Here is a 20,928-nt window from a genome sequence, read left to right on the forward strand (position 1 = left end):
TTATGTTAAGCCACAAACTGTCTGCAGTTCATTCCTCGGTTGATAAATCAAGAAAATGTAAGATGGGAAACCAGCTAACGAAGGTGAATTTTCTCGCGCGATATCTCTTCTATCGCCAGTAGCCAAAAAATTTGAAGCTGTCCAGCTCGCCTACTTCACCGCAAACCTGAGAAATGGCAACCACCAGCATGACACTAAAATAAACTGCGAATTGGCTCAACGGCATGCCAAATTTTATATTGAAATTTCATTTCGACCTAAAGCCAATCGTTAGAAAGGTTTATCCTTCCACTAAGTGTTCGGCAAGCATAGGCTATGTTCAGAAACATAACACCAAAACTAAGAACAGCTAAACAAAGGGTGTTGCAGGGTCATGTCCTATACCCTATTTTGTTTACTTTTTATACCTATATCGAAGCTCCCTTCTTCATGCTATGGAAACATCGTTGTTTCATACGCCGATGACTTCCCGATAATGATAACAGGTCCTAGTCCTTCCACTAACCAAGTCCTCGGCTACCTTTGTTGCGATGTTGACGATTGAATTACGCTATCAACTGCCCGGCACCGAAATGTGATGTGACGTTCGATAATGGCCTCTGCCTACCACACCGAAGATCCTGGGTTCACGCCACGGTCAAAGCAACATCAAGATTTTAGAAACAAGTTTTTTTCAATTAGAAACAAGTAAGGAAGGCTAAGTTGGGGTGTAACAGAACATTACATACTCAGCTGAGAGCTTTGGAGACAAAATAGGGAAAATCGCCATGTAGGAAAATGAACCTAGCGTAACCCTGGAATGTGTTTGTATGACATGTGTATCAAATGAAAGGTATTAAAGAGTATTTTAAAAGGGAGTGACCGACCCCTAGTCGTATATGTGAAGGCATTTTCGATATATCGAACAAAATGTGGACCAGGGTGACCCACAACATCATCTGTCGGGTACCGCTAATCTATTTATATATGTAATACCAAGAACAATATTCCTGCCATGATTCCAAGGGCTCTCGATTTCGTCCTGCAGAACTTTTTGATTTTATTCTACTTAATAATGGTAGGTGTTACACCCATTTTACAAAGTTTTTCTAAAGTTATATTTTACGTCAATAAACCAATCCAATTACCATGTTTCATCCCTCTTTACGTATTTGGTATAGAATTGTGGCATTTTTTTTTTTTTTTTCAAAAAGGGCGTGGTCTTAGTGGGATTTCGCCCTTTTTTAATACCAAGATAAAGTGAGTACTAAGTTTAGTAAACATATATCGATTTTTGTTCAAGTTATCGTGTTGACTGTGTATAAAAACTGGGTGTGGCTTTCCCCGATTTCGCCCATTTTCACAGAAAACAGTTACCATCACAGAAGCAATGCCCCTCCCAAATTTCACATGGATTGGTAAATTTTTGTTCGACTTATGGTACTAAAAGTATTCTAGACAAATTAAATGAAAAAGGGCGGAGCCACGCCCATTTTGAAATTTTCTTTTATTTTTGTATTTTGTTGCACCATATCATTACTGGAGTTGAATGTTGAAATAATTTACATATATAATCTAAGGATATTAAATTTTTTGTTAAAATTTTAGTTAAAAAAAAAATTTTTTTAATGGGCGTGTTGGTCATCCGATTTTGCTAATTTTTATTTAACACACATATAGTAACAGGAGTAACGTTCTTGCCAAATTTCATCATGATATCTTCAACGACCGCCAAATTAAAGCTTGCCACGCCCACTGTCCAAAATTTTACTAATTTTCTATTCTGCGTTATAAGTTCAACCCACCTACCAAATTTCATCGCTTTAACCGTCTTTGGTAATGAATTATCGCCTTTTTCGAAATTTTCGATATCGAAAAAGTGGGCGTGGTTATAGTGCGATTTCGTTCATTTTAAACAGCGATCTGAGATGAGTGCTCCGGAATCTACAAATTAATTTTCATAAAGATATCTGAATATTTGCTCAAGTTATCGTGTTAACAGACAGACGGACGGCCATGGCTCAATCGAATTTTTTTCGATACTGATGATTTTGATATATGGAAGTCTATATCTATCTCGATTCATTTATACCTGTACAACCAACTGTTATCCAATCAAAGCGTGTGCAAAGCACGCGGAGTATAAAAATTTTTTCTAAGCGTTGTCACCACTCGGCAGTGTTTGGCAAGCGCTCCGGGTGTATTTCTGCCATGAAAATCTCTCAGTGAAAACTCATTTGCATTGTAGATGCCGTTCGCAGTCGGTGTAATACCAGTAGGGGACCTACTAATTTGCAGGAAAAATTAAAAGGAGCACGACGCATATAGGAACAAAAGCTCGGCCTAAAATCTCTTCGGAGGTGCCTTCGGGCATTGCCTTTTTTTTATCCTTAAGCTCCTTGTATGCAGGACTTGAGGCAAAGCAAATAAAAGCTCATAGCTACCTATAAATCGATAGGGAAGCCACCTGCATGCTACGCCTCCCCGATATTATGCGCGATTGCTCCAACTGGGCATCGTAAGCCCTTCCGTGGCCTAAGGGAAAAATGCACCCCACAGACATAGCGGTAGCCCTCCTGTTCGCAAGTGCCGGTATGCAGATTTAAGTCAGAGCCACTAAGCAGATCTCAGCGCTCCATTGAAGTACTGGCCTACATTTCTTATATACCGGCGGCTCAAATAAAATAGTGAAGCAGCATGGCACATAATTCGCTTGCTAGCAATGCTATTTGTTGTCGGAAGTAAGCAGTTGTTGTTTTATCACCTACTGTACGGCTGACATATTTTTGCTGTCCAAGTTTGTTGTAGTATGATTCCGAGCCATACATCTGGGCAGGTATGATAAGAGAATTTTAGAGCCTTATATTTGTTCATCGACAGACGTTGGGTTTCTGAGCTGACAAAGTTTTTGATGTTGATACTGGTTTACTGAGCAACTAAGCTTTCCGGATTCTCGAATTTTTATTCCTCTACAGAGACAGCAGTTATTTCGATTTGTCCTCGATCACCGCAAGACTTATTCACTCCTTTATTTGGACCGGCAAACGCAGCACTTCGATATGTTTGTTTAAGCGAATGACATTAATACCGTCAGCATACATCAACAACTGCACGCTTTTCTTATAGATCGCGAACTATAGGACAGCAGGAATCTTCAGTCCATAACTGAAGCACGCTTTCTTCGTCGGTTGCACGGTTGACATTGCCCGATATTTTCTTTGTCCGCTAGATTCTCTAGTATAACTTTCGGGCATTGTTGGCATCAGCCAGCATCTGAAACTCCTCGTGCCAACGCCGTTGAGCCTATCGCTTCTTTCTTTTATCTAGGCGTATCTCTTCTCTCTACGCGATACTAAACGCTCGCATACCCTAATCGTAGATGGGTTCGTACGCAGACTGGCACTGTTTTCAAAATCCTATTTTTTCCAGTCGACCACGAAATTCCTTATATTATCGAAACGAAAATGTGTTTCTAGCAATGAAGTCAAAACAAAGGGTGGTACATATGTACATATGTTGTATGTGTTCTGAGTACTCGTTGTAAAACTCCCACAATTGTGTATGAACCAGAGCTCGTAAAAAATGTGCAATAAATTAATAATCGAACAAATTAAAATAATTAATTACTAGTGGCGAAAAAATGGCACTTGAATTTTGTAAATTTATTACTACTAACATTGTTTAATTGTATGTATGTTTGAGTTCATGTGTACCGATGTAACTGGAAAAGTGGCAGCAAAATGGTTAATGCGGCCATAGGGGTAGAAGTATGAAGATCTGCCGACCATGTAATAAATGGAGCAGTCAACAAGTGAATGCAAATAATTATGAATATCTTCATTTAAATTTATTTGTTACGAGGGCTTTTGATTTCGCCCTGCAGAACTTTTTCATTTTCTTCTACTTAATATGGTAGGTGTCACACCCATTTTACCAAGTTTTTTTCTAAAGTTATATTTTGGGTCAATAAAACAATCCAATTACCATGTTTCATCCCTTTTTTCATATTTGGTATAGAATTATGGCATTTTTTTTAATTTTCGTAATTTTCGATATAGAAAAAGTGGGCGTGGTCATAGTCGGATTTCGGCCATTTTTTATACCAAGATAAAGTGAGTTCAGATAAGTACGTGAACTAAGTTTAGTAAAGATATATCGATTTTTGCTGTAGTTATCGTGTTAACGGCCGAGCGGAAGGACAGACGGTCGACTGTGTATAAGAACTGGGCGTGGCTTCAACCGATTTCGCCCATTTTCACAGAAAACAATTATCGTCATAGAATCTATGCCCCTACCAAATTTCACAAGGATTGGTAAATTTTTCTTCGACTTATGGCATTAAAAGTATTCTAGACAAATTAAATGGAAAAGGGCGGAGCCACCCCGTTTTGAAATTTTCTTTTATTTTTGTATTTTGTTGCACCATATTATTACTGGAGTTGAATGTTTATATAATTTACTTATATACTGTAAAGATATTAAATTTATTGTTAAAATTTGACTTTTAAAAAAATTTTTTTTAAAAAGTGGGCGTGTTCGTCATCCGATTTTGCTAATTTTTATTTAGCTCACATATAGGAATAGGAGTAACGCTCTTGCCAAATTTCATCATGGTATCTTCAACGACTGCCAAATTACAGCTTGCAAAACTTTCAAATTACCTTCTTTCAAAAGTGGGCAGTGCCACGCCCGTTGTCCAAAATTTTACTAATTTTCTATTCTACGTCATAAGGTCAAACCACCTACCAAGTTTTATCGCTTTAGCCGTCTTTGGTAATGAATTATCGCACTTTTTCGGTTTTTCGAAATTTTCGATATCGAAAAAGTTGGCGTGGTTATAGTTCGATTTCGTTCATTTTAAATAGTGATCTGAGATGAGTGCCCAGGAACATATATACCAAATTTCATCAAGATACCTCAAAATTGACTCAAGTTATCGTGTTTACGGACGGACGGACGGACGGACATGACTAAATAAATTTCTTTTTTTGCCCAGATCATTTTGATATATAGAAGTCTATTATATCTATCTCTATTAGTTTATGCCGTTACGGATTACCGTGATGCGAACAAAGTTAATACACTCTGTGAGCTCTGCTCAGCTGAGTATAAAAAATTATTTGTATTATTGATCGCTGGTCATTTTCTGCCGTTGACTGGGAACAATTCCCACAAATTTCCTTGCAGTGAGCTGCATTTCAAAAACTTAGTACATGTTTTGTTCTTCTTCAAAATCAGAGTGAGAGGGGCTCCAAGGAAAGCATATCCCAAAGATTTCGGACTAATATTTCTCTCTCCACTTCTGTAACATGATTTCCAACAGGCGACTATTGCCATCTCAGCAAGAGATGTTTGCGTACAAATACGGCTTCTATTTGCGCTTACTTTTCGGTAAATCGATTGGACATTTAACAAAATTCGGCCAAGCACTATTTAAAGAGCCCGCACAAGGTGTGGAGGTATTCTTTCAAAGTGGAAAGTTTGGCAAGGTAACTCTGCCACCTTCTTTTAGCAAATTGTCTTCTGTTCCATATCACACCCAGTAGCTGCTGATTGGTTGCTTGTCACATCTTTTTAGTTTCACGGGTTTTCCAACCAATCAATAGTCAACTTCAGCATTGATAAGCGAGTTATGTTAGCATACGAGGCTATGGCAAATAACAGCAATATCAACAGCGGCGGCCACCGTGGTGTGATGGTAGCGTGCTCCGCCTACCACACCGGATGCCCTGAGTTCAAACCCCGGTCAAAGCAACATCAAAAATTTTAGAAATAAGGTTTTTCAATTAGAAGAAAATTTTTCTAAGCGGGGTCGCCCCTCGGCAGTGTTTGGCAAGCGCTCCGGGTGTATTTCTGCCATGAAAAGCTCTCAGTGAAAACTCATCTGTCTTGCAGATGCCGTTCGGAGTCGGCATAAAATCATGTAGGTCCCGTCCGGCCAATTTGTAGGGAAAATCAAGAGGAGCACGACGCAAATTGGAAGAGAAGCTCGGCCTTAGATCTCTTCGGAGGTTATCGCGCCTTACATTTATTTTTTTTTATCAACATCGATATCATTCCCCAAAATCTTCCATCAACTTGGTATCCCTAGTCAGAAAAAAATGTCTGAAATCCCTTGCGTGGTTTTTGATGGGTTATCTGCATACGCCAACTAATGGCATTTTCTTTTCTGAAAATAAAATCACCCGGTTGGTTATTCTCAGTGCTTTCGTAAGTTTGTGGGTTCTTTTCACAAAATTCATTCCTTTCAATATGAAAAGGGGTACCTAAAAATTCAACCATTTTGCAGAGTGCTAGGTAACCTTGTTCAAAAGTTAGAATTTGAGAGTGCAACATGAGGGTAACATTCTTTGCAAAAAATAAAAAGCCATTAGGCGCCAACTGTCTAAACAACCGAAATGGTGAAGGTGTTGCTGTCTTAAAATATCTTATATATCGATATTATTACTGAGCAGGAAGCTGCTTATAGAATACAAATCTATGGCTTATCGATAACGAAGCGGATAACTTTTCGATAAAAAAACAGTTAAATCGCCGATAAAGTTTGTTATCGATAGCAAATTTATAACACTTTGCAAATTCGACACACATATTATGCCTATACTTACATTCTCTATTCCCCCACACAGTTTACCACTCCCACACATTACACCTTCTCGCTTTCTGTATTCCCTTATACATCATACCACTTACAAGCCCTACGCTTAAGCTTACACTTACCTTGCGCTTACATTCTAGATTGCCCCATACCGTGAACAAAGTCATTAAGATGACCGCGAAGCATCGTAGTCGGCTTATAAAATCGTTCCAGAGATATTAGGCCCATTGAGAGATACATGCATCGATATCACTACCCAAAACCATCGTGAAGTGGCTTTTTCGCTTCTACAAAAACCACAGTGATATTGTATTCCTTGTAAAAGGAAAGCTTATGGATCCATGCGCGGGGTTTTGCTGCTATATCTGGATTTGATAACAAAGTCAGCATCTTTCAATCCTATGAATGCATAACTTTTCTCGTTCTCTTTACAATATAATTTACTATCCCTGCCTGCAGCCCTGCATTGATTGAGGGCGTACGGCTGTTGCTGTTTGATAGTGTTAAATATCTCAAAAATTGGCTATACGGGATTGTTCAAACCGACATTTTTCTATGCGACAGCAATCAGAGAGCGAAATTTGAAGGCCGATATAAGTTTTTGGCAAATTTTGAAAATTTTTATGGTTAATTTTCTAAGTAAGGTCAGCATCAAACGACTGTGCTGTACTTTTGCCACAAGCTGTTCATATTATTATCCGCCGTAGTGTGATGGTATCGTGCTCCGCCTACTACACCGAAGGTCCTGAGTTCAAGTCTCGTGCAAAGCAAAATCGAAAATTTAGAAAAAGTTTTTTCAATTAAAAAAAGTTGCTCTAAGAAGGTTCGGCGCTCGGCAGTGGTTTGGAAAACACTCTGAGTGTATTTCTGCCATAAAAACTTCTCAGTAAAAGAAAGTCAAAAGAAGCTCGACACAAATTGGAAGAGAAGGTCGGCTTAGATCTCTGCGGAGCTAAATCGCGCCAAGTGTTTTAAGTTCACAAAGGGTTCTTGCATTTCAAATCGAACAATAATTTTAATTCACATAAATCTTCGTAAAATCTATCGTCCGGGAATGGACACGACTTTCGCTTCATCACAGATTATAAGCTAAAATTTAGTTAATTTCATTCTACCATTGGTGAATTTGGAATGTAGTGCACCATTTATTTAAGCCATACTGAATTTCGCAGCATAGAAGGCGTCTTGTGCTACTTCAACATATTCGCATTTGTTCATGATATTGTGACGAATATTAGTGACACTAAGTGATACTCACATCCCTAGTCTGATGCTAAGTAAATGAAGTCACAACAACAATAAAGCAGACAGTCACTTGTGTCTACATAAACGAATCAATCATTATGTCTACACATATATACGTACACGCAGCGGAGAAGCAACGCACAACCACATGCATATATCTGAGATACTCCCGAAAGTATGCAATGAGAGAAACATCTGTAGTTACAGCTGAGAAATTTGATAGCTGATGGCCAACTAGTAGATTCTGGAAATGGAAGCGCCTAGAAGATGCGAACGAGGAAATCAGAGAGTATGAAACGCAGCAACAGTAGAGGCGCGGGAATCAGTTGGATTTAAGACGCTATCTAGCGAGCAATAGCAGTATTATTTTGAAAATCAGTTTCATTTAAGCAAGCTATTAGTTGCGAGTTATAAGTGTGACGTACTTTAATAAATGCTATTTTGCATTATTAAATATTGGAGTTATTTATTCAACAGACTAGTGATTCGAACAGTTTAGTGATAAAAACTGCAGATATAAATTAGGGTGGTCCTTATAAATCAATTAAATGGGGTTTTCAGGCTCACTCAAAAAATTAAAAATCTGGGGCATAGCTTAATAGCTGTCTCGATATATACATACATAACTCTGCCGACCCTAATAGCTGGAGCTTTGACCTCACGAGCGAAGGAAACGAATACAGAACTTGCTCAACCGCTTCTTGTTGCAACTCACACTTCCTACATCAGCTGTTACAGACTAGGCTTACTTATAAGCATGTGATACCCGCAGGCAGTGTCCAGTAAGTATGCCCATCGTAAGCCTTAGGGCTTCTCTCTTCAGAGATATGAGCCACATTGTGAGTCTAACGTCGTAGGACTTGCACATGATCTTAGCAATTTTTCAGCCTCGGATGCTGTCCACGCCTTTCCTGCTGATGGATCATATGCAACTCGTTTTCCCTTTTGATTTTTCCCAAAAGGATTGGGACTTCTACCGTCGATTCGTCGAATGCTGTAACCTCCTTTACCATCTGATCGGCCTTTTCGTTACCTTCTATAACTTTACGAACGGTAACCCAGTATGTCTTATCTGGGATCGTATTACGTAACTCGATTCGAAATAAATCTGTTTCGGATTTAAAAAAATTGTTGTATGTGGCTTGACATCTTTCGAATCTCTAATTAAGTTCTTTAAATACTTCTTCATGCGGTTACACTATTACCCAAAGGGTAAAGACTGGAAAAATTATTTAGGGACCACCATAACATACTGATATTGTAAATTGGTGCTGAGTTTTTTTTTTGTTTTTTTGAAAATCGAAAGTGTTCTAAAATCATTAACTTTGCGGTAAGAAGAAGCTAATATTGTATAATTTTACAATCAGTTGCATTTGCATTAAAATTATTTTCACAATTATTGAACAGAGCAATTATTACAATTAACACTACTTCATACACATACATATGTTGTACAGTTAATGCCGGTGGTAGTGAGTTAAACGAAAATGGTATTTTGAATTTTCTCCCACACAAATGGGCGCTCTGTTCAGATAATTTTTCTTGCGAGAGTTGAAAAGTGTGAGCCTCAACTGAAGCACTGCTAAATGATTGTGACATCAGCAAACAAGCTCACCAGTGAACCTCAACGCAACGCAACTTATCGCCTTCCGTTACCATACTCGCCATACTTTCATCGATACCACAGCCTATATGAAACGAGTTCCCTTTCGCGATCTATTTGAGTCTAGATCTATGTATAGCCCCTTGAATTTCAAAAAAAATACCTATTGTCGTAGCTCAATTATCCGCTATTTAGCGTTGATTAAGTTGATTAAAATGTTAACAACCGATTAGGAGCCTGCATGTGGATTGGTGTGGGAATTTGTATACTTTCGAGCTCCTCGCGTTGCGCTAATATGGCCGAAGTGTACACAACAAATTAGTTTAATTTATTTGCTGTCTTCGTTAAAGTTTGTTTATTTTTGAAATATTGCTAAATTGAAATATTATTATTGATTAGCGTAATTCTCTGGGCGATCTTAATTAGGAATATTTAACGTATTAATTCTATTGCGTCCACAACCAAACTACTTAAATGCCTACGTAAATAATTTGTGTATAATTTGGTTGTTAATTCAATTTAAATTTTGTAGTTTTTTGAATAAATTCTATAACAGTTTTTTTAATATTTTTACATATAAATGTTCAAATCGTGCAGCTATAGTACAATCTTAAACTTAGAGGTAACACAACTGCTTGATCGTTGAGAGTGACGTGTTCAAACAGGGTGGGATACGAGCTTAACCGACGCCTTGGGATTATCGATGAGTTATCAATATTTAATGGTCCAGTTATCGGTTTGTTATCGGTTTATTATCGAAAATGTATCGATTATTTATTAAATGTTGTCAAGAAATTATCGATTTGCTATCAAAAATTTATTGGAGTGTTACCAGTTTTTTATCGATCTTTTTAAGAAAAAATTATTTATTATTAATCGAAAAGTTATCGATTTGCTATCAAAAAGTTATCAGTTTGTTATCTATTTCTTATCGGAATGCTATCAGTTTGTTGTGGTAGTATTATCGGTTTGTTAACGACGACATATCGGTCTGTTGTGAAACAAATAGCGGTAAAATTGTAATATAAAATCGAGATCACATCTGTAACAAGCCGATTGTAAAGGAACAAGGAGCCGATAAAAAATCGTCTACTCGCAGATAACAAGTCGCTATAGCAAGCCGATAACAACACAATAGCTTGTCGGATTCGATTGTTGCCGATAAGAAGCCTGCAAAACTCTTCTCAAAATGCCCGAAACTATTAAGTTCTAGTGAATTCACCTCTGTTGTCCTTTACTTTAACCCCTAGGCGAGCTTCAGTTAATTTAAAAACATTTATGAAACTGGACTAGAAAGCTTTCAGTTGCCTTTTATTGCTGCTGAAGGGCAATTTTCCGATTATTTTCTATAGAGTTCTGGTCTAATGGAAAACGTGTACACTTCTACAGTGGGGAAGAACGTGGTGCGATGCAGGGAATGGCGCTGGTTACACTGGTTCCCAACGCAATGCTGAGTCCTTATCCAGTTGATATATCAAGAATACTGGTGAATCAAGGACACTCCAGCATTCTAACTGTCGTCGACTTTGTTCTAGCAGAACTGACAGCCGTTGGTCCACTGTCACCCTGTTTTTGATTCACCCTTCATATTCCCTCAAGGGAGGGTAGGAGTGGTGAATCAATGGGGGATAGGATCCTAATGTACTTGTCTTAAGTATGTAATCGAGGATTCTTTAACAGGGCTCACCCTAATGAAAATAGAAAAACTTTTTGATAAAACTAATCTGGGTGCCAGGACATAAGAATATCCCTCTTTACTTTTATCTTTTTACTTCCAGCCAGTTGTTGACTCCAAACACTCGGTGGCACTGCTAGGATTTTCTACAGTTCATCCTATCATCATCATTGATTGGCGTTTAACTGCCTAAGCAATTTAGACAATTTCTTAACAAGTCACGCTAGTTGTCCCTGTTTCGCGATAACTGCCGCCAATTGGGAGTATCAAGGGAGGTGCCAAGTCTTGCTCTACCTGCCACTCCCAGTTCAGTGGAGGTATCCCCCTTCCACTGCTTCCACCCTGCGGTGTCGACTGAAATTTTTGTTGGCCAGAGCATCTTCGTCCATTCGCATAACATGACCCGATACTCGCCGTCAGCACCATGGACAAGACCATAAATTTTTGGGATAACTTTTCTCTCGAACATCCCAAGAGCCATCTCCTCTTCTCTCGACACCGTACATGATCCCGATCCATACATCAGGACAGATATTATGAGCGATTTGTTGAGTGTGATTTTTGTTTGTCGAGAGAGGACTTTGCTTTCAGTTGCCTACTAAGACCAAAGTATCACTTGTTGTTGTGTGAAGTGGTCCCTGCGCAATGGGGTTCTGAATATTCGGAACAGAACCAAAACAGAGGATGACGAAGTGAAATCATTTTTAAGTCTACCCTTAATGAATGATTCCACTAAGTTGGAAAGAATAACTGAATCAAATCCAGCAGTCTTGTTAGCCAGTAATCACAGATATAAAGAATTTTCATCGATATAAGCTGATATCGGTGCCTGTAATCGAAAGGGAGAGAACAAACCAGGAAGGAGGCAATTCACCTTCATTTACTAAAATCGTGCAGAATCTCTTAGAAAAGAAGGAGGTATAAGCTTAGCAGCCGTATCTCAGAGCTCTTTATATAAAAATCTTTCTAGAGAAACTAAGATAAAATAATTATACATACATAATTATATTAAATTTATCAACTTACCCAATCCATTGGCGCCCAGATTGTTCAGCATATTTGCCGAAAAATTGCGTATCGATAGCGCAGACATTTTGGCGGTTTTTCACTTAACTTGCTGACAGTGGAATTCAATGAATATTAATGTTGCAAATTGTTGTTTTGTTTTAATATTTACTATTTCGATAATTCAATTAGATTGAAGAGAAGTAAATGTAGAGTATAACTGCTTTAGGCGTGGTCGTAGTCGTGGTTACTTTTTAAAAATTTAATCTATCGTATACAAATTTTATCACAGTTCGTATGTCCAAAATAATAAGACTACAAACTCTACATTTTAAAGTTGTTGCTCTGAAAAAGAAAAAAAAATTATTAAGTATCGAATAAACTGCCTATATGTTCTTAAAAGAGATATAGTGATGTTGTATGAACTAGAGCCAGGTACTCTCAATATTATACATATGGAAAAATATTGTTACGAATATTAGCAAAACTTAGGGGTGCTGCTATCTCTAAGCCGATACTAAACAGTGATATCATGCACATCCATAGATCAATCATTATGTATCTAAATAAACGAAACAATAATTGCGTCTACGCATATGTACCATGTACGTATACGAGCAGCGGAGAATCAATGCACAAACACATGCATATATCTGAGATACTCCTGAAAGTATGCAATGAGAGAAGCTACAAAATCGTGCAATTGCAGTTACAGCTGAGAAGTTTGAGAGCTACTGGACTAGTAGATTCTGGAAGCGCCTAGAAGATGCGAACGTTGAAATCAGAGAGTATAAAAGGCAGCAAATGTAGAGGCGCTGGAATTCAGTTTGATTTGAGCTATCAAGCAGTTTCGATTAAGACGCTATCTAGCGGGCCATAGCAGTATTATTTTGGAAGTCAGTTTCATTTTAGCTATCAGTTTGGTTATTAATCCAGCTAGTTGCAAAGTATAAGTGTTATTGTGAAGTACTTTAATAAAGGCCATTTTTCCATTATTCAATATTGGAGTTATTTATTCAACAGTTTAGTGATTTGAACTTAGCAAAAGGGCAAATAGGAGGATTTGCAAATAAATTCGTTACAATATCAATGACCGATGGATTAAAAACGCTTTATTTAATTGGTTGGCAAGAAAAACTTATGGTTGAATAAAATCCAAGATTAAGTGGAGCTTCCTACTTTCGCTACTCCTTAGCAAATGCCTTCGAGAACTCATGGGAAGTTCGATAGAAATGTGTAAAATATAACCAATTTTAGCTCAATATATATTCGAATTGCCGTTATTTTCCTTAACTGCTCAACAGTGCATATTGCTTATAATCCACTAGTTTTTGGTAGGATTATTAAGGATGTGTCCTTTTCTGGTCTATAAAATCTTTATCGAAATATCGTCCACAAAGGCGATATATATATAATAATTTTGTATCGAAGTTATTTTTATTATGACCATATTATGATACTCGCAGTTTAACATATAATTTATAGGAATACCTCAGCGGATTAATGAATCCAAACTCGTGCAAAAACGAGTAAAAGACTCGTCCTGAAAATGTATCTCAAATACTTGAGTTTGCCCGAAAAAGTTATCAGATACTGCAGTAAGATATTCAACCATTAAAGAGGATCATTACGGTTCGACGAAGTATGCAGTCCTGCCAGTTTTTGTCATACACTAGCGGATTGGAAGATCAGTCATGGCTCAGCAGTAAAAAATAGTAATAGATACCCCATCTAGTCATCTGCTTAAATCAAGTGTCTTTCATCAATTTCTATTCACAGTTTGTTGGAATTGCAAGCAATCACATCACGGAACACTAAAAAAGTCATGAAATTCCTCCAGACGCTATTCAAAGTCGCACACTAATAGGACACTGCAAAAAATCTCAAAGCACAGTTTTCATAAGATTTTTTCATTTGAAACATAATTTGTGAAAACTGACTCGAGGTCAGGTTTATTAAAAAACACAATGTTTTCTTTTTGCGGAGAGCGGCCACTGACCAGATTTTGAAGCTGTGAGCATATTAGAGAGCGAAAACAATTTTTTTTAAAAGGTACACCGGTAAAATAGTTCCCAGAACATTATGTAACCGAATATCGTTACCAGTTCTTTTATTCGCGATTCTGGCCCAAGTGGTAACGCTGTCCTCACCTAGAAACTCACCAGTGTCTGTGGAGACATTTGAAAGGTAGTTTTCTTCACTTTGACGGTTGCTACTTTGGTCCATTTGGACCAAAAATGGTCCCTTACAACCCCATTTGGCTGGTCCCTTTTCTTCAATTTTGGTCCTTTTTAGGCAGTAACCACGATTGGTACTTTTCTTTCTTTTTCACTCAGGTAAAAATTCACAATATTGCCCAAAAATTCGCCACACTTTCGTTAGCCCCCATATAATTTTGAATTTACTTCAATGGAACTCTCACCATAAAAAATTGCTCAGTCAGTAAAATGTACCAGAACAGTAGCATTTCACCTAGGATATAATTTATGCCAGGCATTAAAAAAAAAAGTGTTGGCAAACACATTGTCGTTAATTGTTGATGAAATAACCGACTAATCAAAAAAACTCTTGTTTTATAATAATATTAATAACGGCTAGAAATTTCGATCGGTTATACAACACTATGTAAAATATATGAAAATAAAAATTGTTTCTCGTCTAGCATAGCTTATAGCGAGCACTCTGCCGTGAGCCTAACACTTACAAAACTTATACAAAGAAATTCTATGCATTACTTCTCGTTTGGCACTTTGATATTTAAATCTTTCTCACCCAGCTCAATGAGAAGGAATCAAATACAAAAGAGATTTGATTTCGGAAGAAATGTTTTGTATAAAATTATTCCCGTAGGTGCTAGCAGAACCCCTGAGACCTGGGATCAAAACTCACACTTACTGAATCTAGGCTCTGATATGAAGTTTAAACGTTAAGTGAAAAAGTAAGCATCTATAAAAATAGCACTAACAAAATTGCCTAGTTTCATTTATGATTTACCGAGTTTTCACATACATAGTTTGGCAACACCAGAACGCAAATTTTGAACCGTTTCTTACTAAAACCTAACTGTACTAAACATTTTATTCCATTGCAATCAACAACATAATGCTAGAACCAAGAGCTTTGTGACCAAAACTAGGTTCACAACGTTTGGTTGGTGAAAGACATAGACTTATCCTATGTCAAAATATAGTATCATTTTTGGTTGCATGCACATATATTTGATTGTTCAGCTTGAATTAAAGGAAAGTCTTTACTACGTTTAGTAAAATTTTATATGGAAACATCCTAAAATTTTATATTTTATACTAATAAAATAAAACAAAAATTTGGTCCTTTTTTTCGATGAATTTTGGTCCCAAATAAAAACATAGTGTGGCAACCGTGTTCGCTTTACCGAAAATGTCTCACTTGTAGATACGAGTTTAACGAATAAACGGGACGATGTGTATATGCATATTATGCTTGATAAGTTCTATATAGGTATATTGTAAATTATTCTGTGAAAGTACATAATGTAAACAAATATGTATAGCAAAAGGTAACACTTTTTTACTATTATCTTTACTTATTTGGGCTTACAATTATTTATTTTTCAGTTTTGGTTTTTCTAAACAAAAGCTGTTGTGAGGTTGTTTCGATGTAACCTCCGGCTACTTTCGCGGGTAGAATACCAAAAGGGTGTGAAAGTTACCACATGATTTCGTTACCGCGGTGAAGAATGTTGTTACCACACTAGAATCGGGGCGTTAGAAGACGCTTGGAAGCTCAGTTCCAAATTGCACGGCTAACAAACCAGTTGCTGATAGCAATTAAAATTGAACTCATATATGTATGTATATATATGTTAATACTAGTGTTTATTTGTTTATTATTTATTATTTGTACAATATTTTTTGTAGCCCCTGAAGACGACCCCGAAGGAGGTTGAAATATATCGGGAAAAAACAAAAAAAACAAGTAAAGAAGGTTAAGTTCGGGTGTAACCGAACATTACATACTCAGTTGAGAGCTATGGTGACAACATAAGGGAAAATAACCATGTAGGAAAATGAACCGAGGGAAAACCTGGAATATGTTTGTATGACATGTGTATCAAATGGAAGGTATTAAAGAGTATTTTAAGAGAGGGTAGGCCATAGTTCTATGGATGGACGCCATTTAGGGATATCGCCATAAAGGAGGACCAGGGTTGACTCTAGAATGCGTTTGTACGATATGGGTATCAAATGAAAGGTGTTAATGAGTATTTTAAAAGGGAGTAATCCTTAGTTCCATAGGTGGACGCCGTTTCGAGATATCGCCACAAAGGTGGACCAGGGGTGACTCTAGAATGTGTTTGTACGATATGGGTATCAAATGAAAGGTTTTAATGAGTATTTTAAAAGGGCGTGGGACTTAGTTCTATAGGTGGACGCCTTTTCGAGATATCGCCATAAAGGTGGACCAGGGGTGACTATAGAATAAGTTTGTACGATATGGGTATCAAATTAAAGGTATTAATGAGAGTTTTAAAAGTGAGTGGTGGTAGTTGTATATGTGAAGGCATTTTCCAGATATCGACCAAAATGTGGACCAGGGTGACCCAGAACATCATCTGTTGGATACCGCTAATTTATTTATAGATGTAGTACCTGCCAAGATTTTAAGGGTTTTTTATTTCGCCCTGCAGAACTTTTTTAATTTTCTTCTACTTAATATGGTAGGTGTCACAACCATTTTATAAAGTTTTTTCTAAAGTTATATTTCGCGTCAATAAAACAATTCAATTACCTTACCCTATTTCATCCCTTTTTTCGTATTTGGTATAGAATTATGGCATTTTTTCATTTTTCGTAATTTTCTATATCGAAAAAGTGGGCGTGGTCATAGTCGGATTTCGTTCATTTTTCATACCAAGATAAAGTGAGTTCAAGTAAGCACGTGAACTAAGTTCATTAAAGATATGCCGATCTTTGCTCAAGTTATCGTGTTAACGGCCATGCGGAAGGACAGACGGACGACTGTGTATAAAAACTGGGCGTGGCATCAACCGATTTCGCTCATTTTCACAGAAAACAGTTAACGTTATAAAATCTATACCCCTACCAAATTTCAAAAGGATTGGTTAGTTTTTGTTCGAATTATGGCGTTAAAAGTATCCTAGACAAATTAAATGAAAAAGGGCAGAGCCACGCCCATTTTGAAATTTTCTTTTATTTTTGTATTTTGTTGCACCATATCATTACTGGAGTTGAATGTTGACATAATTTACTTATATACTGTAAAGATATTAAATTTTTTGTTAAAATTTTACTTTAAAAAAATTTTTTTTTTAAAAGTAGGCGTGGTCCTTCTCCGATTTTGCTAATTTTTATTGAGCGTACATATAGTAATAGCAGTAACGTTCCTGCCAAAGTTCATCATGATATCTTCAACGACTGCCAAATTACAGCTTGCAAAACTTCTAAATTACCTTCTTTTAAAAGTGGGCGGTGCCACGCCCATTGTCCAAAATTTTACTAATTTTCTATTCTGCGTCATAAGTTCAACTCATCTACCAAGTTTCGTCGCTTTATCTGTCTTTTGTAATGAATTATCGCACTTTTTCGGTTTTTCGAAATTTTCAATATCGAAAAAGTGGGCGTGGTTATAGTCCGATATCGTTCATTTTAAATACCGATCTGAGATGAGTGCTCAGGAATCTACATACCAAATTTCATCATGATACCTCAAAATTTACTCAAGTTATCGTGTTAACGGACGGACGGACGGACGGACATGGCTCAACTAAATTTGTTTTCGATCCTGATTATTTTGATATATGGAAGTCTATATCTATCTCGATTCCTTTATATATGTACAACCAACCGTTATCCAATCAAACTTAATATACTCTGTGAGCTCTGCTCAACTGAGTATAAAAACATTATGTTTTTTAATAAACCTGACCTCGAGCCTGTTTTCACAAATTGTGTTTATATGAATAAATAGGTCGCAGAATAAATACATATTTATCTTTTTTCATTTGTTTATTTTTTATATGGTGCCAAATTGTAATTTTTTTATATTTTATGTTATGAATATATATTTCAAATTTAGTGCCACTATAATGTCGTGAAACGTCTGGACGGACGCCAGCCAGTTCAAAAACACCATATCTCAGAACTATTTTTCTTAAGTATCCTATCTCAGAATTTGTTTGAAAATAGGTCTATTTTAATGTTCGGTTGAATTTTTAATTTTTTCACAAACGACCTACCTTAATTCAAAATTTATGGAATGATCAAAACTGCGCAACTATACACTTAAAGCACTTCTCTTTTTGTTTTGCCCTGAATCATGGACACAGATAAAAACTTACACTCCAAATATAAAGAAATATTTCCATGCCCTCACATATAAATAAAATTTATATGGAAGTTTTCGATTTTCATATGTAAGTGCAAAGCAAAAGCACTTTCAGATGAGGAACGAGCACTTCGGTATAAAAAACAAATTTACACTAAAAAATTTACTACTATAAACTATTCATTATTATATTATATATGTATGTGACCCGGTCTATGAAAAGGTGGCTAATGACTCAAAAAAACAAAAAACAGCTGTTTACACCTGTTTTTCGAAAAAAAAAACATATTCTCGCAATTTCTTTTTTGAGTCATAAGCCACCTTTTCATAGACCGGGTCGCATATATATATAAAAATTTGTATTAAAAATTGTATTATTAAAAAAATTTAAATTAATAGAGCTATTGATGTGGTTGACTTCTGAATTTGGGAAAGGTTTGGAAACTTGCATACGCCTCTTTTTTGACATTATGTAGAAAGTATTAAAAGTCATGATAAGTCGCATGTGCACGTCCTGAGATGTTCGGGATCCGATGTCCACAAATATCTTGCTTCCTACGTCTGTCTCGTGTTGAGTTTCGCGCTCAGTTTGAAGTTGAGCACCATGAAATTCTCCACAGTTCCAGCCTGAAGTACTTTTTCGTGATTTCACCCATTTCTAAGTTAATGCTCAAGAAGTTGCTGAAAGCTTGCATCGACCTAGACAAGATATTAATGAAGCGAGCTCTTTAAAAGATGGTATTTGGGTCGCCAGCAAAATCGGATCAAGCCCATTTTAGACTCAGTTTTTGACCACAAATCCGAAGCAAAAAAAAAAATGTCAGTATATACAATTTCGTGCATGTATTGTGATTTGCACTTCAATATACAAAAATTTGAGCAGCACTGGAATTGATGCTCAGATAGTGAGTTTTTGAAAAGAGTTCTGACTAAAATTCTAAAGTATTGCGTTTAACAAACAATTTCCCAGCTTTCTGAAATCGGACGTTTTTTCAGCTGGCAGCCAGGATAGCGTGATATTCGAATCAGTAGTCGATTCATGATACTACACTGGTACTGGAAATTGAAATAGATTTTTCAGAAATAAATTATAAAAAAAGCAAAAAGTTGTGATAACCATTCATTGATCTAATCGGCGTGACATGTTTTGGAATAATAGAAAACATATACCATTTTATTATTATATTTTGGCGGCCACCGTGGTGTGATAATAGCGTGCTTCGCCTACCACACCGAATGCTCTGGGTTCACACCCCGGGCAAAGCAACATCAAAATTTTAGAAATAAGGTTTTTCAATTAGAAGAAAATTTTTCTAAGCGGGGTCGCCCCTCGGCAGTGTTTGGCAAGCACTCAGAGTGTATTTCTGCCATGAAAAGCTCTCAGTGAAAACTCTTCTGCCTCGCAGATGCCGTTCGGAGTCGGCATAAAACAAGTAGGTCCCGTCCAGCCAATTTGTAGGAAAAATTAAAAAAAAAGAGCACGACGTAAATTGGAATAGAAGCTCGGCTTAAATCTCTTCGGAGGTTATCGCGCCTTACATTTATTTATTTTTGATTAAAAATTCTTTTATAAAAAACTGTCGAACTTGCATCTGAAACACAACGAAGCGTCAAAATACTAACTGTTATACTTGGTTTTCATTTGGTCAAAATTAATAACTTAAAAAACTGCCTAAATCTGAACCGCTGATCACTTGGTGTCAAAGGCATTTTCAATTAGTCACACTACTTACTCGAAGTCGATAAAGCAGTCAATTGTCAAAACTAATGCTTAGTTTGCATTAGGTCAACATTACTGACACAAAAAACTGCCTCAAACTTACCCTCTGATCAGTTGGGGTCAAAAACGTTTCCATTTTGTTACATTATTGACTCGAAGTCGATAAAGCTGTGTTTCGTCAAAACTCACGCCAAAATTTTGTGATCACTTAATTCAAATGCTTTGGAATTATTTATTGACAGGACGAAATCCAAAATAAATTGCCAACATGTTAGCAAATTAAATTGGAATGTCAAATTTCCTAAGACGTTGGGCAATAGCCGTTTTCATTTATTGGTCAAATATGATGTTATATGACAAATCGTTTTCATTGATATGGCCAAGAGTGCAATAAGCATTAGAGTTATCTTTGATGGTCAGACACAACTTTTAGAAAATTTAGCAGAGAACACTTCCGTTATTTCGTTTCTAGTACGAAATCTTAAGGAAGATTGTTCATGCCCAGCTAATATTACAAGATCCCAGAATAAATTTTGGAGAAGCGTTCTAAGATATTGAATCACCAGCGACTGAACTACGTGAATTCGCTACACGCTCTACGAAAAATGGGATGTTAGTACACTAAGAAGAAATTTCTCACGTCTCCAACAAGTAATATGTACACGATTTATAAGACTAAAGGGCCCATTTCTGATACTTAGCATAGACTTCACTTGACTTGGCGTAAACTTGGCAACTTAGCCAGGATTATACTCCACTTAGCGCATACAATCTGG

At 36.7% G+C, this 20,928-nt stretch overlaps 1 protein-coding gene across 1 annotated transcript in view; it reads right to left on the bottom strand.

Moving 5' to 3' along the window:
- otp (orthopedia) overlaps positions 1 to 20,928 on the bottom strand; it is a 203,357-nt gene that overhangs the window by 169,791 nt on the left and 12,638 nt on the right. Inside the window, exon 2 of the mRNA XM_067775285.1 lies at positions 12,127 to 12,450. Within this exon, the coding sequence (XP_067631386.1) occupies positions 12,127 to 12,193 (67 nt within the window). The 5' untranslated portion in view covers positions 12,194 to 12,450. The remainder of the gene's footprint in view (positions 1 to 12,126; positions 12,451 to 20,928) is intronic.

Source organism: Eurosta solidaginis, chromosome 3, assembly GCF_040869045.1.
Source record: "Eurosta solidaginis isolate ZX-2024a chromosome 3, ASM4086904v1, whole genome shotgun sequence".
NCBI lineage: Eukaryota > Metazoa > Arthropoda > Insecta > Diptera > Tephritidae > Eurosta > Eurosta solidaginis.